The sequence below is a fragment of the Bombina bombina genome, chromosome 4 (genome assembly GCF_027579735.1).
Source record: "Bombina bombina isolate aBomBom1 chromosome 4, aBomBom1.pri, whole genome shotgun sequence".
NCBI classification, from domain to species: Eukaryota; Metazoa; Chordata; class Amphibia; order Anura; family Bombinatoridae; genus Bombina; species Bombina bombina.
This window is the reverse complement of record NC_069502.1, coordinates 406292066-406315454: the sequence shown is the minus strand read 5'-3', so window position 1 is coordinate 406315454 and position 23389 is coordinate 406292066. Positions and strand designations below refer to the sequence as shown.

Below are 23389 nucleotides of genomic sequence, written 5' to 3'. Positions count from 1 at the left end.
TTAGATAATATAAGTAAATTAGAACGTTGTTTAAAATTGCATGCTCTTTCTAAATCATAAAAGAAAAAAAATTGGGTTTCATGTCCCTTTAACCTACTTCCCCCATGCACATGTAAACTCAAGACTTAGATTAATTCAATTGACATTGAACTCAGCCAGATCCTTAATAGCAGAACTCTGGAAATCCCAAAATAGCAATACTCTTAGTAGCTGCATCACACACTAATACTGGAAGAACATGGCTACTTTGAAACCAACAATTTAGCATTCCTTCGTGATATGAAATTTGGGAGGATATTCAACCTGAATTGCTCTGCAATCCACAAAGTGCCACCCAAGACTCTAGTGTGACATAGAAGATTCACCAATTTACATTAAAAACCTTAAAAAGGGGCTAATAATACGATCTTGCCTTCGTCCTTTCCCCCACCCTTTCCCTTCAACCCCAAAACACCCCATATGCTTAAGTCCACTCAATATCACTGCTTCACAGAAACTTAGCAGATGTGGATTGATTAAGATATGGAGAAATATCTAGACCCCTAACCAATTACCCAGAGACCGGATACCTTTTTGTTATGGTTTTGGTTTAAGTTTGAAAAAGTTAATTTACTTAAATATATTTACGGACATTTAAAGATATAAGAACTTACAGCAAGATGAGATCCAACAATCAAGCGGACTTGTAATCCCAACTTGATGTCATATGTTTGGATAATATCTGTACTTTGAAAATTTTCATTGTATCACTGGTCAATAAAAATAAAATTATATATATAAAATAAATTAAAACAACTGTGGCTGTAACATGCATTAGGGGCATTCTAGCATTTAAATACAATTATCTATTTTGTTAAAGCAGACCATTTGTAAACAAAATAATTAGTTTACTGTCTAAAAAAAAAAAAAAAACTCAAGAAAGGGAGTCAAACACATAGTCAAAGTATTGAACATGATGGAACATGCTGCTCTAAAAATTGATTTTATCTGTGAGTCAATAAGAACCATACACATTAATTCAGTGAAATCCTGTGATCATATTAAAGCAAAGGGTGAACTCAGCACTAATGCAGCAGATTGGCATTTTTGTTTTTCACTATACAAATGATAGTAGCTGAATGATAACTGCTCACAAAAGCATTTACTCTGGTGGGCTGAAGAAAACAAAAATGTATGCTTACCTGACAAATGTATTTATTTCCAGATATGGCAAGTCCACAACATCCTCAATTACTAGTGGGAATATCACTCCTGGCCAGCAGTAGGAGGCAAAGAGCACCACAGCAAAGCTGTTAAAGGGACATGAAACCCAAATTTTTTCTTTCATGATATAGAAGTAGCATGCAATTTTAAACAACTTTCTAATTTACTTCTATTATCTAACTTGCTTTGCTCTCTTGATATACTTTGCTGAAAAGCATATCTAGATAGGCTCAGTAGCTGCTGATTGGTTGCTGCACATAGATGCCTCATGTGATTGGCTCACCCATATGCATTGCAATTTCTTCAACAAAAGATATATAAAGAATTAAGCAAATAAGATAATAGAAGTAAATTGGAATGTTGTTTATAATTGTATTCTCTACTTCAATCATGAAAGAAAATTTTTGGGTTTAGTGTCCCTTTAAGTATCACTTCCCTTCCCACAAACCCCAATCATTCGACCAAAGGGAAATGTAAAAAGGAATAATACAAGGTGTAGAAGTGTCTGACGTATAGTCAAAAATAAATGTTTTGATTAAAAAAAAAAAAAAAGGGGGTTGGGTCGTGGACTCACCATATCCGGAAAGAAAGAAATTTATCAGGTAAGCATAAATTTTGTTTTCTTTCCTAAGATATGTGAATCCATGTCTTCAATTACTAGTGGGAACCAATACCCAAGCTAGAGGACACAGATGACTAGGGAGGGAACACAAGATGGGCAGACCTAAACAGAAAGCACCACCGCTTGAAGAACCTGTCTCCCAAAAGAAGCCTCAGCCGAGGCAAAAGAATCAAATTTGGAAAAAGTATGCAGAGAGGACCAAGTTGCAGTCTAGCAAATCTGATCCACAGAAGCTTCATTTATGAAGGACCAAGAAGAGGATACAGCCCTCATGGAATGAGCTGTAATTCTCCCAGGAGGCTGCCAACCAGCCATCTCATAAACAAAACTAAAAATACTTCTCAACCAGAGGAAAAAAGAAGTAGCAGTGGCTTTCTGACCCCTACACTTTCCTGAGAAGGAAACAAAAAGGACAGAAGACTGTCGAAAATCCTAAGTTGCCAATAGGTAGAGTGTTAGAGCACACAGAACATCTAAGTTGTGCAACAAACGTTCCTTATGAGAAGAAGGATTTAATGAAGGAACAACAATTTCCGGATTAACATTTCTATCAGAAACCACAATAGGAAGAAAAAACAAACAAAAACAACAACTTAGAACCAACTTATCAACATGAAAGAGAAGATAAGGCGAATCACACTGCAAGGCCGAGAGTTCTAAAACTCTCCAAGCAGAAAAGATAGCAAAAAAGAAATAAAAAACATTCCAAGACAATTTATTATCTATGGAATGCAAAGGCTCAAACATAGCCTGCTGCAAAACTAAAAGAACAAGATTGAAACTCCCAAAAGGAGAAAAAGATGTAAATGCAGGCCTGATGTTAACCAGGGCCTGACAAAAAGATTGCACATCTGACGTATCCGACTAAACACTTATGTAACAAAACGGATAATGCAGAAATCTGACTCTTCAGAATACTGACTGACAAACCCTTCTCCAGACCTTCCTGGAGAAAAGACAAAAAATCCTAGGAAACCTGACCCTACTCCAAGGAGTAGCCCTCAGATTCATACCAAGAAAGATATTTATGCCATATCTTATGGAAAATCTTTATAGAAACAGGCTAGCAAACCCGAATCATGGTCCCAATGACTGCCTCAGAAAAACCATGCTTAGAAAGAACTAAGGGTTCAATCTCCAAGCAGACAGCTTCAGAGAAACGAGATTTGGGAGAAGGAATGGACCCTAGTTAGAAGGTCCTTCCTCAGAGGCAACTTCCAAGGTGGAAGAGATGACATCTCCACTAGGTCTGTATACCAGATCCTGCAAGGCCACACGGGAGCTATTAAAATTATGCTCTCTCCTGATTGATACAAGCAATTACTCGTGAAAGGAGAGCACACTGGTATGCCAGACTGAAATCCCAAGGAACCGCCAGGTAATTTATCAGGGCGGCCTGCGGAACTCTTGACCTTGAACCGTACCTTGGAGGCTTGGCATTCTGCCTAGACACCATTAAGTCCAACTCCGGCACCCTACATTTGAGGGCTAACCTGGAGAACACCTCCCTCCGAATGGAGAGTCTACTCCCCGGAAGAAAAATCTGCCTGCTCAGGAAATCCGCTTCCCAGTTGTCCTGGAATGTGGATGGCAGATAGACAACAATTGTGAGCTTCCACCCACTGAACAATCTGAGTCACCTCCTTCATGGCTCTGAGTTCCTTCCCAGGAAAATGAAGTAAGCCACAGAGGTGATATTGTCCGACTGGAACCTGATAAACCAGGCTAAGGACAACTGAGGCCAATATATCAGAGCATAGAAAATCAAATCCAATATGTTTATGGAGAAAGCAGACTCCTCTAAAGTCCTAGCCCCTTAAACGAGTCCAAGGCTGCTCCCCAGCCCAGCGTCCGTGGTCATGATCACCCAGGAAAGTCTCCAGAAACATGTGCCCCGAGACAGATGCTCCTGAGAAAACCCCACGGAAGAGAATCTCTTGTCGATTGATCTAGATCTATCCTCAGACAGATCCGAATGGTCTCCGTTCTATTGTCTGAGTATGCATAACTGCAGAACTCTCAGACGGAAACGAGCAAAGGGAATGATATCCATGGAAGCAAACATCGGACCAATGACCTCCATACCATGAGCCACTAATGGACAAATCGTAGACTGCAGAAAGAGGCAAGAAGAAATTCATTGATTTTCTGACCTCCGTCAGAATATTTTCATAGATAGGGAAAACTATTATGGTCCATTAGAAAAATACCCCTGCAGCTGGAACAAGGGAACTCTTTTCCAGATTCCACTTTCCATCCATGAGAAGGCGGAAAGGACAAGATGTCAGTTGAGAATTTGCTTTTTAAAGATGGTGCCTGAACCAATATATCATCCAGAAAGGCACCACTGCAATTCCCTGAAACCTAAGAGTCTCCAGAACCTTTGAAGAAATTCTGGAAGCCGTGGCAAGGCCAAAGGAAATAGCCACAAGTTGAAAGAGTTTGTCCAGAAAGGCAATTCTAATGAACTTGAAGATACGTGCCCTTCAGGTCAATGGTAATCAAAAACTGATCCTCTTGGACCAAGGAGAATGGAACAAATATTTCCATCTTGAATCCTAGACCCGGTGCCCTTACAGGAAAGTAACTATCACTCCCAGAGAGAAAAAAATCCCAAACGCAATTCCAAAATGCCTCTTTTATCTGGACTGTAGATAAACTTGAGGAGGAAGAACCTGCCTCTGGAAAGTAAGGTTTTAAATCTTTTTTAGAAACCTTGAATTACAAAGTCCACAGCCCATCTGAGACAACTCGTATTCATTCTGAAGAAACAGATAAATCCCGGATCAGGGGCTGATGTCCTTTAGGTCTATTTGTCTTATCTTGTGGTAGAAGAGACGCTTTTCCACCCGTAAAGTCAAATTTTTAAAAAAAAAAAATTTTGTTGCCAGACCATGACCAAAATCAAGGTCTTACCCTTTTAAGAAAGCGCCAGAAGCTTGGACTTAAAAGGACAATTCCACTGACCAAGAATTTACCACAACTCCCTGTGGACTAGAACAGCGAAACTAGATCATTTTGGTTCCCAGCTTAATAACCTGGAAGATAGCATCAGAAATAAAAGAATTGGCTTCTGGCCAGGATCTTCCAAAGGAGTCTCTACCAAATTGAATCAGACAAGGCGTCGCACCCAAAAATGCCGCACTTGACACAGTACAAATACAAAGTTAAAATAAGCCTCCAGCTTAGTCCAGTGAGCCTAAAAGAGCAGCTATCCTCTATAGTGATCGTAGTTCTCTTAGCCAGAGTAGAAATAGTCCCTTCTACTGTAGGCACCGTGCGCCATGAACCATTAATGTCAGTGAGTCAGCGACAGGAAATATTTTAGATACAGGAGACGGGGAAAAGGAATCCCTGACTTATCCAATTCCTGCGAAATACCTCCATTCCACAGTCTGGAACTGAAACATTTCCACAGAGGAACATCATAGTAACTAAGAAGTCTACTAGATTTCTTAGGGTTGTCAACGACAAGCTTATCGGAGTCGTCCAAGTAGCCAAAACCTCCCTAAACAATACACTGAGGTGTTCAAGCTTAAATATGAAGGATACTACTTCAGCATCAGATTTAGGAATTATACTGTCCGAATCTGAGATTTCACCCCCAGAGGCTACCAACGTATCCTCCTCATCAGACCTATGAGGACGGGCAACCTATGTAGCAGTAGGTGGAACATAAAGCTTAATATCTGAATCTCTAATATTCCTCTTGCTATTTGCCTTTAGTAAAGGAAAAGCAGATAATACCACAGATACTGCAGAAGATACCTGGGCAACAATTCTGCAGGCAAATAACTCCTCCAGGAGGTTGAGAAGAAACCGCAGGGCACTGCATGTGATGCCATAAAGGCTTGGGACAATTGAGGAGAAAGCTGTGACATTGCCTAAACAGCATCACCCTGAGAGACACAAGGCTATAAAAATATATTTGCTATAATTATTGAAAATTAAAATACTTAAAAATGAACACCGTCACTTTAAGAGTATAGAGGCTTGTCTTAGAACAGGAAAAATATAAATATAAATAGGAACAGACCTCTGTTATACTACTTTCATTTTATACTACTCCTGTAGTATAACATAAAAATAACCCCAATTCTCTAACTATAGAAAATTCTTTATTGGGATAGTTATGAAAAAGTAACTAATAATTTAAATAATTCCTTAAAGGGACAGTCAAGTCCAAAAAAAACTTGCATGTTTCAAATAGGGCATGTTGTTTTAAGCAACTTTCCAATTTACTTTTATCACCAATTTTGCTTTGTTCTTTTGGTATCCTTAGTTGAAAGCTAAACCTAGGAGGTTCATATGCTAATTGAAGGCCGCCTCTAATCTAAATGCATTTTGATAGTTTTTCACCACTAGAGGGCATTAGTTCACGTGTTTCATATAGATAACATTGAGCTCTTGCACGAGAATTTACCATGGAGACAACTATGATTGGCTAAAATGCAAGTCTGTCAAAAGCACTGAAATGAGGGGGCAGTCTGCTGAGGCTTAGATACAAGGTAATTACAGAGGTAAAACGTGTATAATAACTGTGTTGGTTATGCAAAACTGGGGAATTGGTAATTAAGGGATTATATATCTTTTAAAACAACAAAAATGTTGGTGTTGACTGTCCCTTTAAGTGAAGGAAATTCTATCATGAACATGTGTACTCTTGGCTGGTTGAGTATACGCAGGTAACGCCAGCTCTTCATATGCTGGCAACATAAGCATAAACTAAAACTTGGGGACAAAATGAGTATTAGGGCAAAATAAGAATATCACAGGACACAAACATCCCTGTCCATATTCCATGAAATAACATAGAAATTATTAAACACTGTCATATTATTACCAAAAAAACCATGAGAAATTTGAGATAGATTAGCACTACTGTCGCTAACTAGCTAGCCACCTTTAGAACCATGCAGCACAGACTACTACTACTACCGCAGAACAAGCTGCAGGAAAAACTCCCCTGCCGACAGAGGTTTGCAAAATGGCGGCAGCAGAGAGGACGCCACTCCGCTTTGAAGAAATCGGAAAAGGGTCACGTGGGCTAAAAGAAACAGAGTAATAAAAACATCAATGTTCTAAATTCACGTTTCTTCCTCAGTAGCAGTGACCCGAATTAATAAAAGCACCAACCCCCTTAACGCTGTCTTATACAACTTACAAGGCAAGCGCTCGACAGCAAAGTTAAAAACCATTAGCCCAATGTCACTGAGAGATTCACTTTGTTCAGTGAATAAACCAACATACCAATAAAAAAACAACCTCAAAAACAAGCAGCCTGCTTATTTTAATGAAACCTACGTTTCTGAATGCCCATCATGAATAAAAAGTCTATTGCAAGCGCGTGCAATTTCTGACTGAGGATTGGATTCTGATTTGCTGATCATTTGAAGAAGAAGGCAGCTACGTAACGGTGGGGGGAGTTCGGCTGCCATATTTACCTGGTATGAGAGAAGTTAGCGACGCTGATTAGTACAGAAGGCGGCAAGGCAGAAGGGGTATAGTGCAGGCGGATCTTCGGTTTTTAATTTTCAATATCAAATAATGTTAACGGAAGTGTTGACTGTCCCTTTAACAGCTTTGCTGTGGTGCTCTTTGCCTCCTCCTACTGGCCAGGAGTGATATTCCCACTAGTAATTGAGGACTCACCATATCTAAGGAAAGAAATTGTGAGGTAATATATCTTGCTTTTTTACATAGAGATGTTCATGTAGTACTTTCAAGTCAGCTTTTTACAGTTATGCTTCATCACTTTCATATACTTAGCATATAGTATAAAGTCCCTTTGATATATGTATCCATAAACTTATAGCAGCAGCCACCATCCACATTCTTCAGCAGATATACTGGATATTCTTTAATGCCCAACAAAATACTATGAAAACTTATTACCCTGTGTATAAAGTATGCATTTGTGAAAAAAAGGGTTATGTATAACTTTTTAAGACACATTTGAACCTAAATGAATTGAACAACTCACTATTAGCAGATGCCAACAAATGATTAATTGCAGTGATCACAGTTTAAAATTGGTTCTAAAAACCTACAGAGTTCACGGTGTGACATTTTTATTATAGATGGTTTAGTCATTGTCTTGGTAAATTCTTATTAGAAAGAGCATCACCAATTCCTAGTTTCTACACACAGAATCCACCATTTCATACTTTAGCAATTCAAAATCTTGGAATGCGATTTCAGCAATACAATGCGTACAACTTTATTTGTGGATATAGTGTAGGTGGGAGAAATCTACACAATTTCTATTAAAAGGGACACTGAACCCAAATTTTATCTTTCATGATTCAGATAGATAATGCAAAATTTTAAGCAACTTTCTAATTTACTCCTATTATCATTTTTTTCTTCTATCTCTTGCTATCTTTATTTGAAAATCAAGTAGTGAGTGTACAGCCTGTATAACAGGGTAAATTTGCTGTCCCCTCAAAATAACTCAACACGCAGCCATTAATGTCTAAACCGTTGGCAACAAAAGCGAGTACACCCCTAAGTGGAAATGTCCAAATTGGGCCCAAAGAATCAAAATTTTGTGTGGCCACCATTATTTTCCAGCACTACCTTAGCCCTCTTGGGCATGGAGATCACCAGAGCTTCACAGGTTGCCACTAGAGTCCTCTTCCACTTTTCCATGACGACATCACAGAGCTGGTGGATGTTAGAGACCTTGCGCTCCCCCACCTTATGTTTGAGGATGCCCCACAGATGCTCAATAGAGTTTAGGTCTGGAGACATGCTTGGCCAGTCCATCATCTTTACCCTCAGCTTCTTTAGCAAGGCAGTAGTTGTCTTGGAGGTATGTTTGGGGTCGTTATCATGTTGGAATACTGCCCTGCGGCCCAGTCTCCGAAGTGGATCATGCTCTGTTTCAGTATGTCACAGTACATGTTGCCATTCATGGTTCCCTCAATGAACTGTAGCTCCCCAGTGCCGGCAGTACTCATGCAGACCCAGACCATGACACTCCCACCACCATGCTTGACTGTAGGCAAGACGCACTTGTCTTTGTACTCCTCACCTGGTTGCCGCCACACACGCTTGACACCATCTGAACCAAATAAGTTTATCTTGGTCTCATTGGACCACAGGACATAGTTCCAGTAATCCATGTCCTTAGTCTGCTTGTCTTCAGTAAACTGTTTGCGGGTGCATCATCTTTAGAAGAGGCTTCCTTCTGGGACGACAGCCATGCAGACCAATTTGACGCAGTGTGAGGCGTATGGTCTGAGCAATGACAGGCTGACCCCCCACCCCTTCAACCTCTGCAGCAATGCTGGCAGCACTCATACGTCTATTTCCCAAAGACAACCTCTAGATATGACCCTGAGCAAGGCCTGTTCTGAACATGGCGAGGTCTGTTCTGAGTGGAAACTGTCCTGTGAAACCGCTGTATGGTCTTGCCCACCGTGCTACAGCTCAGTTTCAGGGTCTTGGCAATCTTCTTATAGCCTAGGCCATCTTTATGTAGAGGAACAATTCTTTTTTTCAGATCTTCAGAGAGTTCTTTGCCATGAGGTGCCATGTTGAACTTCCAGTGACCAGTATGAGAGAGTGTGAGAGCGATAACACCAAATTTAACACACCTGCTCCCCATTCACACCTGAGACCTTGTAACACTAACTAGTCACATGACACCGGGGAGAGAAAATGGCCAATTGGGCCCAATTTGGACATTTCCACTTAGGGGTGTACTCACTTTTGTTGCCAATGGTTTAGACATTAATGGCTGTCTGTTGAGTTATTTTGAGGGGGCAGCAAATTTACACCGTTTTACAGGCTGTACACTCACTACTTTACATTGTAGCAAAGTGTCATTTCTTCGGTGTTGTCACATGAAAAGATATAATAAAATATTTACAAAAATGTGAGGGGTGTACTCACTTTTGTGAGATAATGTAAGTTTAGAAGCCAGCCCATTTTTGGTTCACAACCTGGGTTGTGCTTGCTGATTGGTGTCTAAATGCACCCACCAATAAACAATTGCTGTCCAGGTTCTGAACCAAAAAATGGCTGTCTCCTTAGTCCAGATGCCTTCTTTTTCAAATAAAGATAGCAAGAGAACGAAGAAAATGTGATAATAGGAGTACATAAGAAAGTTGCTTAAAATTGCATGCTCTCTCTCAGAGCTTTCTAAACTTTTCATGTTGGTGACACACTTTTTAGACCTAGATTATTTTGCGACACAGTAATTCAGTTGAACTAGCAAACAGGAGGTTAAACTAACTTGTTTTAAGCGATACGGACACATACATAAATTATATGATAACAATGTATTTACAAGTAACAGTATGTAAATATTTGCAAGAATTAAACACAAGTTTAATAACACCAATAGCTACTTACTATTTTAATGGGATGCATGAGGTTGATGGGATGAACACAGTTTCTGAATATTTAATGGAATATTAGATAGACACTTGCATTTCATCATCAAGCATGTTTAAGTTTCCACTTCCTATACATATATCAAGAGCAGGAGCAGCAATGCACTACTGGGAGTTAGCTGCAAAAAAACCACAACACTGACTTCTGCTCAGCGTTTAAGCTGCTGCCCTCAGAGCTCTGCGAGTCTGACTGACTGACTACTGCCGGCGCGACAAACACACTGCTGTCCCACTCACTGACTACACATGCAGTCACAAGCCAATTGAGGAGACTACACTTGCAGTCACGAGCCAATGTGCCGCCAAAGCCGCCAATAGGAATAGTTTCAGTTCCCGCTGAGCTGCGCCAATAGTTTAACATGATCTGTGACCCACTAAGTATCAATCACGTGTAAACCACGTGATATGCCCAGCAGGCATAACCAAAAAATGTTAAATTAAAAAAAATTGTGCTGACGCAAAGGCACACCTACACACTGCTGCGCCACGACACACAGTTTGGAAAGCACTGCTCTATCTGAAAAAAAAATCTGGCATTAGGAAAGGAAACTAGCCTTACCTGTGGTAGGGTGTGCTAGGTTCATCTATCTTCATTAGCCCATAGTCCTTGTCAGAAGGGTGGTAGGTTGCAAGTATATTCATTTCATCCCATTTTTGGGACTTTTTACTAAAACAAACCACATTAAATGTCAGAATTAAAAGCTTATGTTTTTACACAAATTTTGCATTAATTCTCTTATCAAAAAGTTCAACTACAATAATATGTTAGACTGTAACCTCTTTAGTAAACAAACGCTATAACCAGAATAACTTGCTACCGCTAAAATTACAAATACTTTCTCATTTCTACCGAGTCAATTTTACAGTTTAATGAAGATCAGTTTCACTAATGCGTCAGGGCAATTCAAACATTTCAGCCTTATGCCTAGATTTGCAAACCCTGCTGAGCCCCATTTTTCTACTGTCACACTGTTCCAGACAACACATTTTAAATAGAACATGTGCCTGATGTCACTCTGTGAATACCGCTTGGCATTATGAATGCCCACATGGGAACAACCATCATGCCACACATGACTCAAACATCTGAATATGTACTGTTGCTTCTTAACACATTAAAGGGACAGTGTACTCAGACATGCAGCAAAGCATTGATTGCATTTAAAGCTGATGTAGGAGCACTCTTAAAAAAAGGGCTGGGCTACTTCTTTCCCATCCCCATTGGTAGATGTTTTTTTCTGCAGCCACTTGTTTACAGCCATTACTGTAGTATTTAGATTTTCAGTATAGATAGGGGTTTAAGCAGAAAAAAAATATGACAAAAAAAACCAAACACATTTTATATTTATTTTAACACTCTAGAAGGCCAAATGAATCAATAGTAACACATTAAAGAGGAACAACTGTTACAGTGCACCATCACATTAACAAGATTTCATAAAAACCATGCCCCTTTTCTGGTTTACAGTCCTCAGAAGTGTCCTCGATGTGTAGGTTTGTAAGGGTATGTATACCCTTATGCTACCTTAGTCTGTTTAGACATAAATGTATATGCATTTATTTGTATGGAATTGTATTTATATTTCTTTCTCTGCACATATTTGTTTTTCAGATTGATATTGTATATAAGCAGCTGATTTAAGTGTGCTTATTTAGACTCCAAATGTTTTCATATATTAGCTCATCTTCTCAAACCACATAAACCTTTTACTCGCTGGACCATGATTTTACCAACCTTGATGTCTGTTCTCGCATCACTTTGATCAAATTAGGCTTTAAACCCTTATCTGTGTGCTCAGTTATAATTTATACATTTTACCATATTGATCAGTATTACATCTGGCCTGAAAAAGAGGTAACTCTCAAAAACTTGTCTTTTAATACAGGGAGTGCAGAATTATTAGGCAAATGAGTATTTTGACCACATCATCCTCTTTATGCATGTTGTCTTACTCCAAGCTGTATAGGCTCGAAAGCCTACTACCAATTAAGCATGTTAGGTGATGTGCATCTCTGTAATGAGAAGGGGTGTGGTCTAATGACATCAACACCCTATATCAGGTGTGCATAATTATTAGGCAACTTCCTTTCCTTTGGCAAAATGGGTCAAAAGAAGGACTTGACAGGCTCAGAAAAGTAAAAAATAGTGAGATATCTTGCAGAGGGATGCAGCACTCTTAAAATTGCAAAGCTTCTGAAGCGTGATCATCGAACAATCAAGCGTTTCATTCAAAATAGTCAACAGGGTCGCAAGAAGCGTGTGGAAAAACCAAGGCGCAAAATAACTGCCCATGAACTGAGAAAAGTCAAGCGTGCAGCTGCCAAGATGCCACTTGCCACCAGTTTGGCCATATTTCAGAGCTGCAACATCACTGGAGTGCCCAAAAGCACAAGGTGTGCAATACTCAGAGACATGGCTAAGGTAAGAAAGGCTGAAAGACGACCACCACTGAACAAGACACACAAGCTGAAACGTCAAGACTGGGCCAAGAAATATCTCAAGACTGATTTTTCTAAGGTTTTATGGACTGATGAAATGAGAGTGAGTCTTGATGGGCCAGATGGATGGGCCCGTGGCTGGATTGGTAAAGGGCAGAGAGCTCCAGTCCGACTCAGACGCCAGCAAGGTGGAGGTGGAGTACTGGTTTGGGCTGGTATCATCAAAGATGAGCTTGTGGGGCCTTTACGGGTTGAGGATGGAGTCAAGCTCAACTCCCAGTCCTACTGCCAGTTTCTGGAAGACACCTTCTTCAAGCAGTGGTACAGGAAGAAGTCTGCATCCTTCAAGAAAAACATGATTTTCATGCAGGACAATGCTCCATCACACGCGTCCAAGTACTCCACAGCGTGGCTGGCAAGAAAGGGTATAAAAGAAGAAAATCTAATGACATGGCCTCCTTGTTCACCTGATCTGAACCCCATTGAGAACCTGTGGTCCATCATCAAATGTGAGATTTACAAGGAGGGAAAACAGTACACCTCTCTGAACAGTGTCTGGGAGGCTGTGGTTGCTGCTGCACGCAATGTTGATGGTGAACAGATCAAAACACTGACAGAATCCATGGATGGCAGGCTTTTGAGTGTCCTTGCAAAGAAAGGTGGCTATATTGGTCACTGATTTGTTTTTGTTTTGTTTTTGAATGTCAGAAATGTATATTTGTGAATGTTGAGATGTTATATTGGTTTCACTGGTAAAAATAAATAATTGAAATGGGTATATATTTGTTTTTGGTTAAGTTGCCTAATAATTATGCACAGTAATAGTCACCTGCACACACAGATATCCCCCTAAAATAGCTATAACGAAAAACAAACTAAAAACTACTTCCAAAACTATTCAGCTTTGATATTAATGAGTTTTTTGGGTTCATTGAGAACATGGTTGTTGTTCAATAATAAAATTAATCCTCAAAAATACAACTTGCCTAATAATTCTGCACTCCCTGTATGCATGGTTATTCCACTTAAAAAAACAAGAAAAAGAAAACAGTACAATTACAGATATACCCAGGACACAGGGCAAGCCAAGGATTAAAGTGACAGTGGGCAAAATATTTTTTTTTCTTTTTAATAGTACAATCGTGCAGCGTGTGCACTTCAGGTGGCAGCCAGGCACAGCACACAAACTTATATGTAGTGGCCTGGCCCTAGGGGCTGCTGCTTGTGTTCCAGGCAGCAAAGGTGACAAGTTACTGCTACAGGAGTGTTAATCTGTAGTTATTTAATCCAGTGACTCTCCTAATGTGTAAAAAGTAGCCAAAGAGTTTGATCATGAGTTTAAATCATTGCTGTCCAAGTGTAACATAGCAGTGATTTAAAGGGACAGTAAGCCCCATTTGTATACTACAATTGTACAGCATGTGCACAATTATTTACTTTATTGATCTCCGTACCTTATAAAAAAATAAAGCTTTAATACTCTGGGCCAGTAAATCCAGAAAAGGGTCATTTAAATTGTCCAAAACCCTACAACGTCATTGCCTTCATTGCTTTCCAGGAATATTTTTTTTCCTACCAAATAAACAAACAGAACAGACAGACCATATGTTACTCTGGAGATTAACAGAATAAAAGGTACCCGCTGTTAAAACATGAATGTTTTTAGTATTCTGTTACATCAGGGGCTGACAAATGTACATGAAACAACAGTTTTTGTGTATAAATATATGTAGAATTTGGATAGGTTACGATACTTATTGCTTATTGATAACTGCAGGAATATACACAGGAAAATATACATAGGAATGTAAAATGTTCATATTTTCATGACGGGTTAGCACACTTGAGAATATGCGATCGGGTTTACGCACGAGTAGGGTGTTCGTTTCCCCCCCCCCCTTCTATGGGGGAATATGTTAACGCTCATGCTTTTAAGCCCACATGTGAAAAAAGTTTACTTTTAACTTGTAATTGAGTTAGTGCGGGAACGTTAAACATCGCTCCACTTGTAATCTGGCCCTAAATATTAGGATTCTTGCAGACAGAATACAGGGAGCCACATAAAACAAATGCTACAACACATATTGCGGTACAAATAAACCTAAAACCAAGCATATTGAAATTTCATAGGAAAACAATTGTGTAATCCTGGATGGATAAATCCTAACAAATTTGACTCTACATATATCTAAACAAATATCCTTGTCTGGTTCCTCAGTATTCTTGTTGAGTCTTAAAAGGGATATGGAAGACAAAGATAAACTTTTATGATTCAGAAAGACTGTGCAGTAAAATACTTTCCTATTTATTACTAAAAGTACCGCTTTCTCTTGGTATCCTTTGTTGAAATGTAGATCCTTTCCATGAAAGCATACTGAGGTAGGCTCAGGACTATATCAATGCAGTGTTTGCAACAGTGGCACATCCTGGTAAACTCACTTGTTAAACTTTTTCTGATAAGTCATGTTTCATGTAAAAAATATATTTGCGCTTTCTATTTCTCTCTACCTTACAGATTTCTGTCAATATTCTAATTCAACCTATTAACGCAATAGGTTTTTCTTTTTTGGAAGGTTTCTATTATCCAATCGGATTACCGTTTAACTCGCTCACTTTCGTCTATGTGATTAGTTAATGCGCATGCCTGTAGTTGCGCTATCTTAGTTAAAAGCAGATCATAGTTTCAGTGTTCGTGCGCGTTCACGATTATGGATGCGCATGTGTGCTTGCTATGAAAAATTGTATTTACCTTTACAATTTTATAGAAGTAAAAAATTGATGATTAATTGCGTGAAAATTTAAAGAGTTTGTTCACCTTACGCCTCCACAAGTAAACATTGGATCCCAAGATTCAATGTTTACTTGTAGTATTGTAAATTCCGGATTTGAGCATGCGCATTGGTATGCTAATTATCAGGAGCACGCAATAACGGTGACATATGTAGTGGGAGGTATAGCTATGTAAATCACCTGTTGGAAGGGGAAAATAACTAAGTGGGTGGAGTTGGAGTAGAAAATAAGATAATCAGGTCGGTACTTTATAATAATATTATAAGCTAATACTTTAATTATAAATATTTTTTATTTTGGCCGATCAGCTTTATACTATGCTATTATAGTAAGGCAATACTATAGGCAATAAGCAATTGTTTACCTTCACTTTAATGGCAGCAGTTCTTCCAACAATTTACACAATTTTACAGACATATTTAGAATAATCTACATCAGTGATGGCCAACTTCTTCTACCTATGTGAAGTTGGCACCCCATGTTTGTAAAAACTGAATTAAAATATACCATTCGTTTGTGCTGCGTTTGTGCTGATTTGTGCCGGTTTGGTTTAGGAGATATTGCACATTAATTTTTTATGAAACCCCGCCCACTTTGCACCCCATGTTATGCAATTTTAAAAACAAATATACCATTTGTTTGTGCTGCGTTTGTGCTGGTTTGTGCCGCAAAAGTGAACTTTTGTGCCGGTTTGGTTTCGGAGACATAGCGCATTATATTTGCTGAAACTCCACCCACTTTGCACCCCATGTTATGCAATTATAAAAACAAATATACCATTTGTTTGTGCTGCGTTTGTACCGATTTGTGCGGCAAAAACGAACGTTTGTGCCGTTTTGGTTTCGGAGATATAGCGCATTATTTTTTATGAAACGCCACCCACTTTGCACCCCATGTTATTCAATTTTAAAAACAAATATACCCTTCGTTTGTGCTGCGTTTATGCTGATTTGTGCCGCAAAGACGAACGTTTGTGCCGGTTTGGTTTAGGAGATATTGCGCATTATTTTTTATGAAACGCCACCCACTTTGCACCCCATGTTATTCAATTTTAAAAACAAATATACCCTTTGTTTGTGCTGCGTTTATGCTGATTTGTGCCGCAAAGACGAACGTTTGTGCCGGTTTGGTTTAGGAGATATTGCGCATTATTTTTTATGAAACCCCGCCCACTTTGCACCCCATGTTATGCCATTTTAAAAACAAATATACCATTTGTTTGTGCTGGTTTGTGACGCAAAGACGAACGTTTGTGCCGGTTTGTTTTCAGAGATATAGCACATTATATTTGCTGAAACTCCGCCCACTTTGCACCCCATGTTATGCAATTTTAAAAACAAATATACCATTGGTTTGTGCTGTGTTTGTGCTGATTTGTGCCGCAAAAATGAACGTTTGTGCCATTTTGGTTTCGGAGATATAGCAATATACCATTTGTGCTGCGTTTGTGCTGGTTTGTGCCGCAAAAACGAACGTTTGTGCCGGTTTGGTTTCGGAGATATAGCGCATTATATTTGCTGAAACTCCGCCCACTTTGCACCCTATGTTATGCAATTTTAAAAACAAATATACCATTCGTTTGTGCTGATTTGTGCCGCAAAAACAAACGTTTCTGCCGGTTTGGTTTAGGAGATATTGCGCATTATTTTTTTTATGAAATTCCGCCGACTTTGCACCCCATGTTATGCAAATTTAAAAACAAATATACCATTTGTTTGTGCTGATTTGTTCCGCAAAAACGAACATTGGTACCAGTTTGGTTTCGGAGAAATTACGCATTATATTTGCTGAAACTCCGCCCACTTTGCACCCCATGTTATGCAATTTTAAAAACAAATATACCATTTGTTTGTTCTGCGTTTGTGCTGATTTGTGCAGCAAAAACGAACGTTTGTGCCATTTTGGTTTCGGAGATATAGCGCATTATTTTTTATGAACCACGCCCACTTTGCACCCCATGTTATTCAATTTTAAAAACAAATATACCATAGGAGGCCGAAATGATCGTCTGGGGTTGTCATGTTCCTTGTTCAGAGGAGAATTGCCTGGTATTTCGGGGCTGGACTGACCTTACTTGGCAGGATCAGACTGATATACTTCAGGAAAGTTTTCTTCTGTGAAAAGCACACTGGTCTAATAGAGGCTGCTTCCGGGTGGTAAATCGCCATAGAACAAGCCACAGAGCTGTTGTTCGTTCCTGGTAGAGCGCTTCTCTCTTTGTATGCAAATTATTATGACCCTGGGGAAGTCTCCCTATGGGTGATGGGGGAAACCAGACGTGGACTCCTTGCCCAGTGTGCTTAGAGGAATGTGGCTGCACCTCACTGATGAGGCCCATAGGAGGCCGTAATGATCGTCTGGGGTTGTCATGTTCCTTGTTCAGAGAAGAATTGCCTGGTATTTCGGGGCTGGACTGACCTTACTTGGCAGGATCAGACTGATATACTTCAGGAAAGTTTTCTTCTGTGAAAAGCACACTGGTCTAAAAGAGGCTGCTTCCGGGTGGTAAATCGCCATAGAACAAGCCACAGAGCCGTTGTTCGTTCCTGGTAGAGCGCTTCTCTCTTTGTATGCAAATATACCATTTGTTTGTGCTGCGTTTGTGCTGGTTTGTGTCGCAAAAACTAACGTTTGTGCCGGTTTGGTTTCGGAGATATAGCGCATTATATTTGCTGAAACTCCGCCCACTTTGCACCCTATGTTATGCAATTTTAAAAACAAATATACCATTCGTTTGTGCTGATTTGTGCTGCAAAAACAAACGTTTCTGCCGGTTTGGTTTAGGAGATATTGCGCATTATTTTTTTATGAAATTCCGCCCACTTTGCACCCCATGTTATGCAAATTTAAAAACAAATATACCATTTGTTTGTGCTGATTTGTTCCGCAAAAACGAACATTGGTACCAGTTTGGTTTCGGAGAAATTACGCATTATATTTGCTGAAACTCCGCCCACTTTGCACCCCATGTTATGCAATTTTAAAAACAAATATACCATTTGTTTGTTCTGCGTTTGTGCTGATTTGTGCAGCAAAAACGAACGTTTGTGCCATTTTGGTTTCGGAGAATTAGCGCATTATTTTTTATGAAACCCTGCCCACTTAGCACCCCCTGTTATTCAATTTTAAAAACAAATATACTGATTGCTTGTGCTGTATTTGTGCTGATTTGTGCCGCAAAAACAAACGTTTGTGTCGTGTTGTGTTAAAGGGACACTGAACCCAATTTTTTTCTTTTGTAATTCAGAAAGAGCATGCAATTTTAAGCAACTTTCTAATTTACTCCTATTATCAATTTTTCTTCGTTCTCTTGCTATCATTATTTGAAAAAGAAGGCATCTAAGCTTTTTTTTTGGTTTCAGTACTCTGGACAGCACTTTTTTATTGGTGGATGAATTTATCCACCAATCAGCAAGGACAACCCAGGTTGTTCACCAAAAATGGGTCGGCATCTAAACTTACATTCTTGCATTTCAAATAAAGATACCAAGAGAATTAAGACAATTTGATAATAGGAGTAAATTGGAAAGTTGCTTAAAATGTCATGCTCAATCTGAATCACGAAAGAAAAATTTTGGGTACAGTGTCCCTTTAAGGGAAATATAGAACACCAGTGATTAAAGGTACATTATACACATTTTTTCTTTGCATAAATGTTTTGTAGATGATCTATTTCTATATCCCATAAAGTTTTTGTTTGTTTTTTAAAACGGATAGTTTTTGCTTATTCTTAAATAACATTGCTCTGATTTTGAGACTCCTAACCAAGCCCCAAAGTTTTAGGAGAATACCGAAGTATACCTACTCCACCTTGCTTCTGTTTGTGTAAAGGGTCTTTTCATATGCAAAGGAAGGGGGAGGGGGAGTGTCTGATAATTCCCACTTGCAAAGGGTGCTCCAGTAACCTTTTAAACCGAGCTAAACTGGAAGCTTCTAAGTAAGTTTTTAAATGGTTTTATACCGGATTTTTATATCAGTATCTGTGCTTATTATTCTTTATAATAGGGTCTATTACATGCAGTTATATGAAAATTGGTGTATACTATCCCTTTAACACTGCACCAGAAAGTAAAATGTAAGAGGGTTAATACTGCACCAGAGAGGTTAATGTGGCATTTACAAGGCCCGATTTGTAATGAGGCAGAGTAGGCATGTGCCTACAGGCACCCTCCATAGAGGGGAGCCGTGCCTAATTGCTGGTGTTCTGTTAATTAATTCAACAGAACACCGGCAACAACAACAAGGAGGGTGTGCTCTATATAGAACACTATTAAGAGCACACCTCCTTTTCCATTACCGGCAGCTTCCGTGGGGGCACAGAGGGACCTCTGTGTAGGCTGCCCATTAAAAAGTCTGTCCAGCACAGGCAGGCGTTTCATTGGCACCACGGAAGACGCCGGTAACAGAAAACAAGGGGGATGCACTCTGTATAGTGCACTCTGTGCTTATGGGCGCCCGAAACGTAAATCCAGCCCTGGGCATTAAAGGATTAACATGGTAACATACCGGTTTATACGGCATACATGGGGTTATTGAAGAGTAATGGATTGGAAGAAGCCCAAACCATAGCTTAAAGGGACACTGAACCCAATTTTTGTCTTTCGTGATTCAGATAGCGCATGCAATTTTAAGCAACTTTCTAATTTACTCCTATTATCAATTTTTCTTCATTCTCTTGCTATTTTTATTTGAAAAAGAAGGCATCTAAGCTTTTTTTGGGTTCAGACTCTGGATAGAACTTTTTTATTGGTGGATGAATTTATCCACCAATCAGCAAGGAAACCCCAGGTTGTTTACCAAAAATGGGCCGGCATCTAAACTTACATTCTTGCATTTCAAATAAAGATTCCAAGAGAATGAAAAAAATTTGATAATAGGAGTAAAGTTGCTTACAATTTCATGCTCTATCTGAATCACAAAAGAAAAAATTGGGTTTAGTGTCCCTTTAAGTAATTTAACTGCAAAGTGAATAAGTAGAAACCCACTACTTAATTGAAAAAGGAAATTTTCAATTACATTGCAGTAAAGCCCTCTTCAACCCCATTAGGTCTAATAAACCTCCTTTAGCCAATTTAACCTCTTTGTTGCCATATTAATCGCCTGTAATGTCATGTTAACCACAGACAGCCCAATATTAACTTGCTTAGATTTAACAAGCGCTTAAAAGCACTCAAGCAAGTTTTCTTATATAAGTCAATTCTTTTTTAGTCGCTTTTTTTTAAAAAAAAAAAAACATTTAGGAGGGCATTACATTCCTGGGGATGGGGAAAAAATTGTCTCACTAGTTTTCTATGCAGCGTAACTAGACTGTTGCGCTGAGCAGCTACGCTGCTGCGCTGCATAGAAAACTGAAACAGGTTTTTTTTCCAGTTGCCAGGGATGTAATCTCCCCCATATGTTCTTAAATATTTTTTTCTGGTGTGGAAGTCACATCTATTCTTTTGTATACCCCAAAGTTTTATAATTCTATTTGTACTTACAAACATTTTTGTTGTTATAATACTTTTGAATCAAAGAGTACATGTACACATAATGCACAATACCCCCAAAATCAAACCGGAACAAACGTTCATTTTTGCGGCACAAATCAGCACAAACGAATGGTATATTTGTTTTAAAATTGCATAACATGGGGTGCAAAGTGGGAAACCGGCACAAACATTCGTTTTTGTGGCACAAATCAGCACAAACAAATGGTATATTTGTTTTTAAAATTGCATAACATGGGGTGCAAAGTGGGCGGGGTTTCATAAAAAAAATAATGCGCAATATCTCCTAAACCAAACCGGCACAAAAGTTAGTTTTTGCGGTACAAATAAGCACAAACCCAGCACAAACTAATGGTATATTTGTGCAATGGGGTGCAAAGTGGGCGGGGTTCATAAAAAATAATGCGCTATATCTCCGAAACCAAAATGGCACAAACGTTCGTTTTTGCAGCACAAATCAGCACAAACAAATGGTATATTTGTTTTTAAAATTGCATAACATGGGGTGCAAAGTGGGCGGAGTTTCAGCAAATATAATGCGCTATAGTTCGTTTTTGCGGCACAAACCAGCACAAACAAATGGTATATTTGTTTTTAAAATTGCATAACATGGGGTGCAAAGTGGGCGGGGTTTCATAAAAAAATAATGTGCAATATCTCCTAAACCAAACCGGCACAAACGTTGGTTTTTGCGGCACAAATCAGCACAAACGAATTGTATATTTTAATTCAGTTTTTACAAACATGGGGTGCCAACTTCACATAGGTCCAACTTCTTTAACATTTAGAAAACTTAAAGGGACAGTATACACTCATTTTCATATAACTGCATGTAATAGACACTACTATAAAGAATAAGATACTGATATAAAAATCCAGTATAAAACAGTTTAAACTTAACTTACTGTCAGTTTAGCTCTGTTGAAAAGGTAGCTGTAAAGCCCACTGCAAGTGGCAAATAAGACACTCCCCCCTCCCCCAGCTTTTGCATATGAAAAGACCCTTTACACAAACAGCAGCAAGCAGAAGAAGGTAGCTGACGGTATTCACATAAAACTTTGGGGCTTGGTTAGGAGTCTGAAAATCAGAGCAATGTTATTTAAAAATAAGCAGAACTATACATTTATTTAAAAAAAAAAAAACTTTATGGGCTTTATAAATAGATCATCTACAAAACATTTATGCAAAGAAAAAATGAGTGTATAATGTCCCTTTAAAGGGACAGAGAAGTCAAAATGAAACATCCATCAATCAGGCAGAGCATGCATATTTAAACATCTTTCATAGGAAACATTATCTATTATCTAGGTAGATGTCTGGAGCACTACATGGCAGGAAATTGTGCTGCCATCTAGCACTCTTACAAATGGATAACATTGTTGCAAAACTGCTGCCATATAGTGCTCCAGACACGTGCACGCTCCTGGTGTTACATACCAGCTTTTCAACAAAAGATACCAAGAGTATGAAGAACATTTTATGATAGAAGAAAATGAGTAAATTGTTTAAAATTGCATGCTCTATCTGAATAATGAAATTGTGATCCATGTGCCTTTAATCTACTTTTAAGCATATTTTTATGCTTATATATAAAACATATATAAAAAAAGCATAGCTGCCCAGAGCACACAGAGTAATTGAGGAATTGAGGAATTAGATCATTTGGCACTGCATTGAAAAGCACCAGCACAGAGTTATGGCACAAACACTTATCTCCTGCATTGGAGATGAAAATACTGGGCACACCTTGGCAGTCATACAATACTTAGTGGCTGCAGACTAGCTACATATAGAGAATGAACTCTAAAAACAAAGCACCTGCTACATGCTGACGATCTATCTTAATTTACACAGTATTACTGTCCCCTTAAAGGGACATGAAACCCATCATTTATTCTTTCTTGATTCAAATAGAGCATACAATTTTAAACAACCTTGCAATTTACTTCTGTTATCTAATTCTCATTATCATTCTCTAGGTATGCTTTGTAGAAAAAGCAGCAATGCTCTACTGGGAGCTGGGGTTAGCCAATAACATGAGGCATATATGTGCAGCCACCAATCAGCACCTCTGGAGCCTACCTAGGAATCCTTTTCAACAAAGGATACCAAAACAACTAAACAAAGTAGATAATAGAAGTAAATTGGGAAGTTTAAAATCCCATACATGAATCATGAAATAATTAGGTTTCACGTCCCTTTAAGGAAACAAAGCGATTACTCTTAGCATAACTATTGTCGGCTGACTGCTAACATCCCCACTGCACAACAGGACCAGCTCTTATCACGCAATGGTATGGCAGACCTCAAATAATGGTGCGACAGGCTGCAAGCTGCCTCACAAGATGCTAGCTGGTCATCACTAAGCTGCTTAATTCAGAACCATGATTCCCAGTATGTGTCAAGCACTGTATTCAAATGCATCTGTAAATATAATCTAACTA

The 23389-nt window shown here is 38.9% G+C and overlaps 1 protein-coding gene across 1 annotated transcript in view; it reads right to left on the bottom strand.

Annotated features, from left to right (window-relative positions):
* PPP1R2 (protein phosphatase 1 regulatory inhibitor subunit 2) overlaps window positions 1-23389 on the bottom strand; it is a 110351-nt gene that overhangs the window by 81188 nt on the left and 5774 nt on the right. Inside the window, exon 2 of the mRNA XM_053710198.1 lies at window positions 10787-10894. Coding sequence (XP_053566173.1) covers window positions 10787-10894 — 108 coding nt within the window. The remainder of the gene's footprint in view (window positions 1-10786; window positions 10895-23389) is intronic.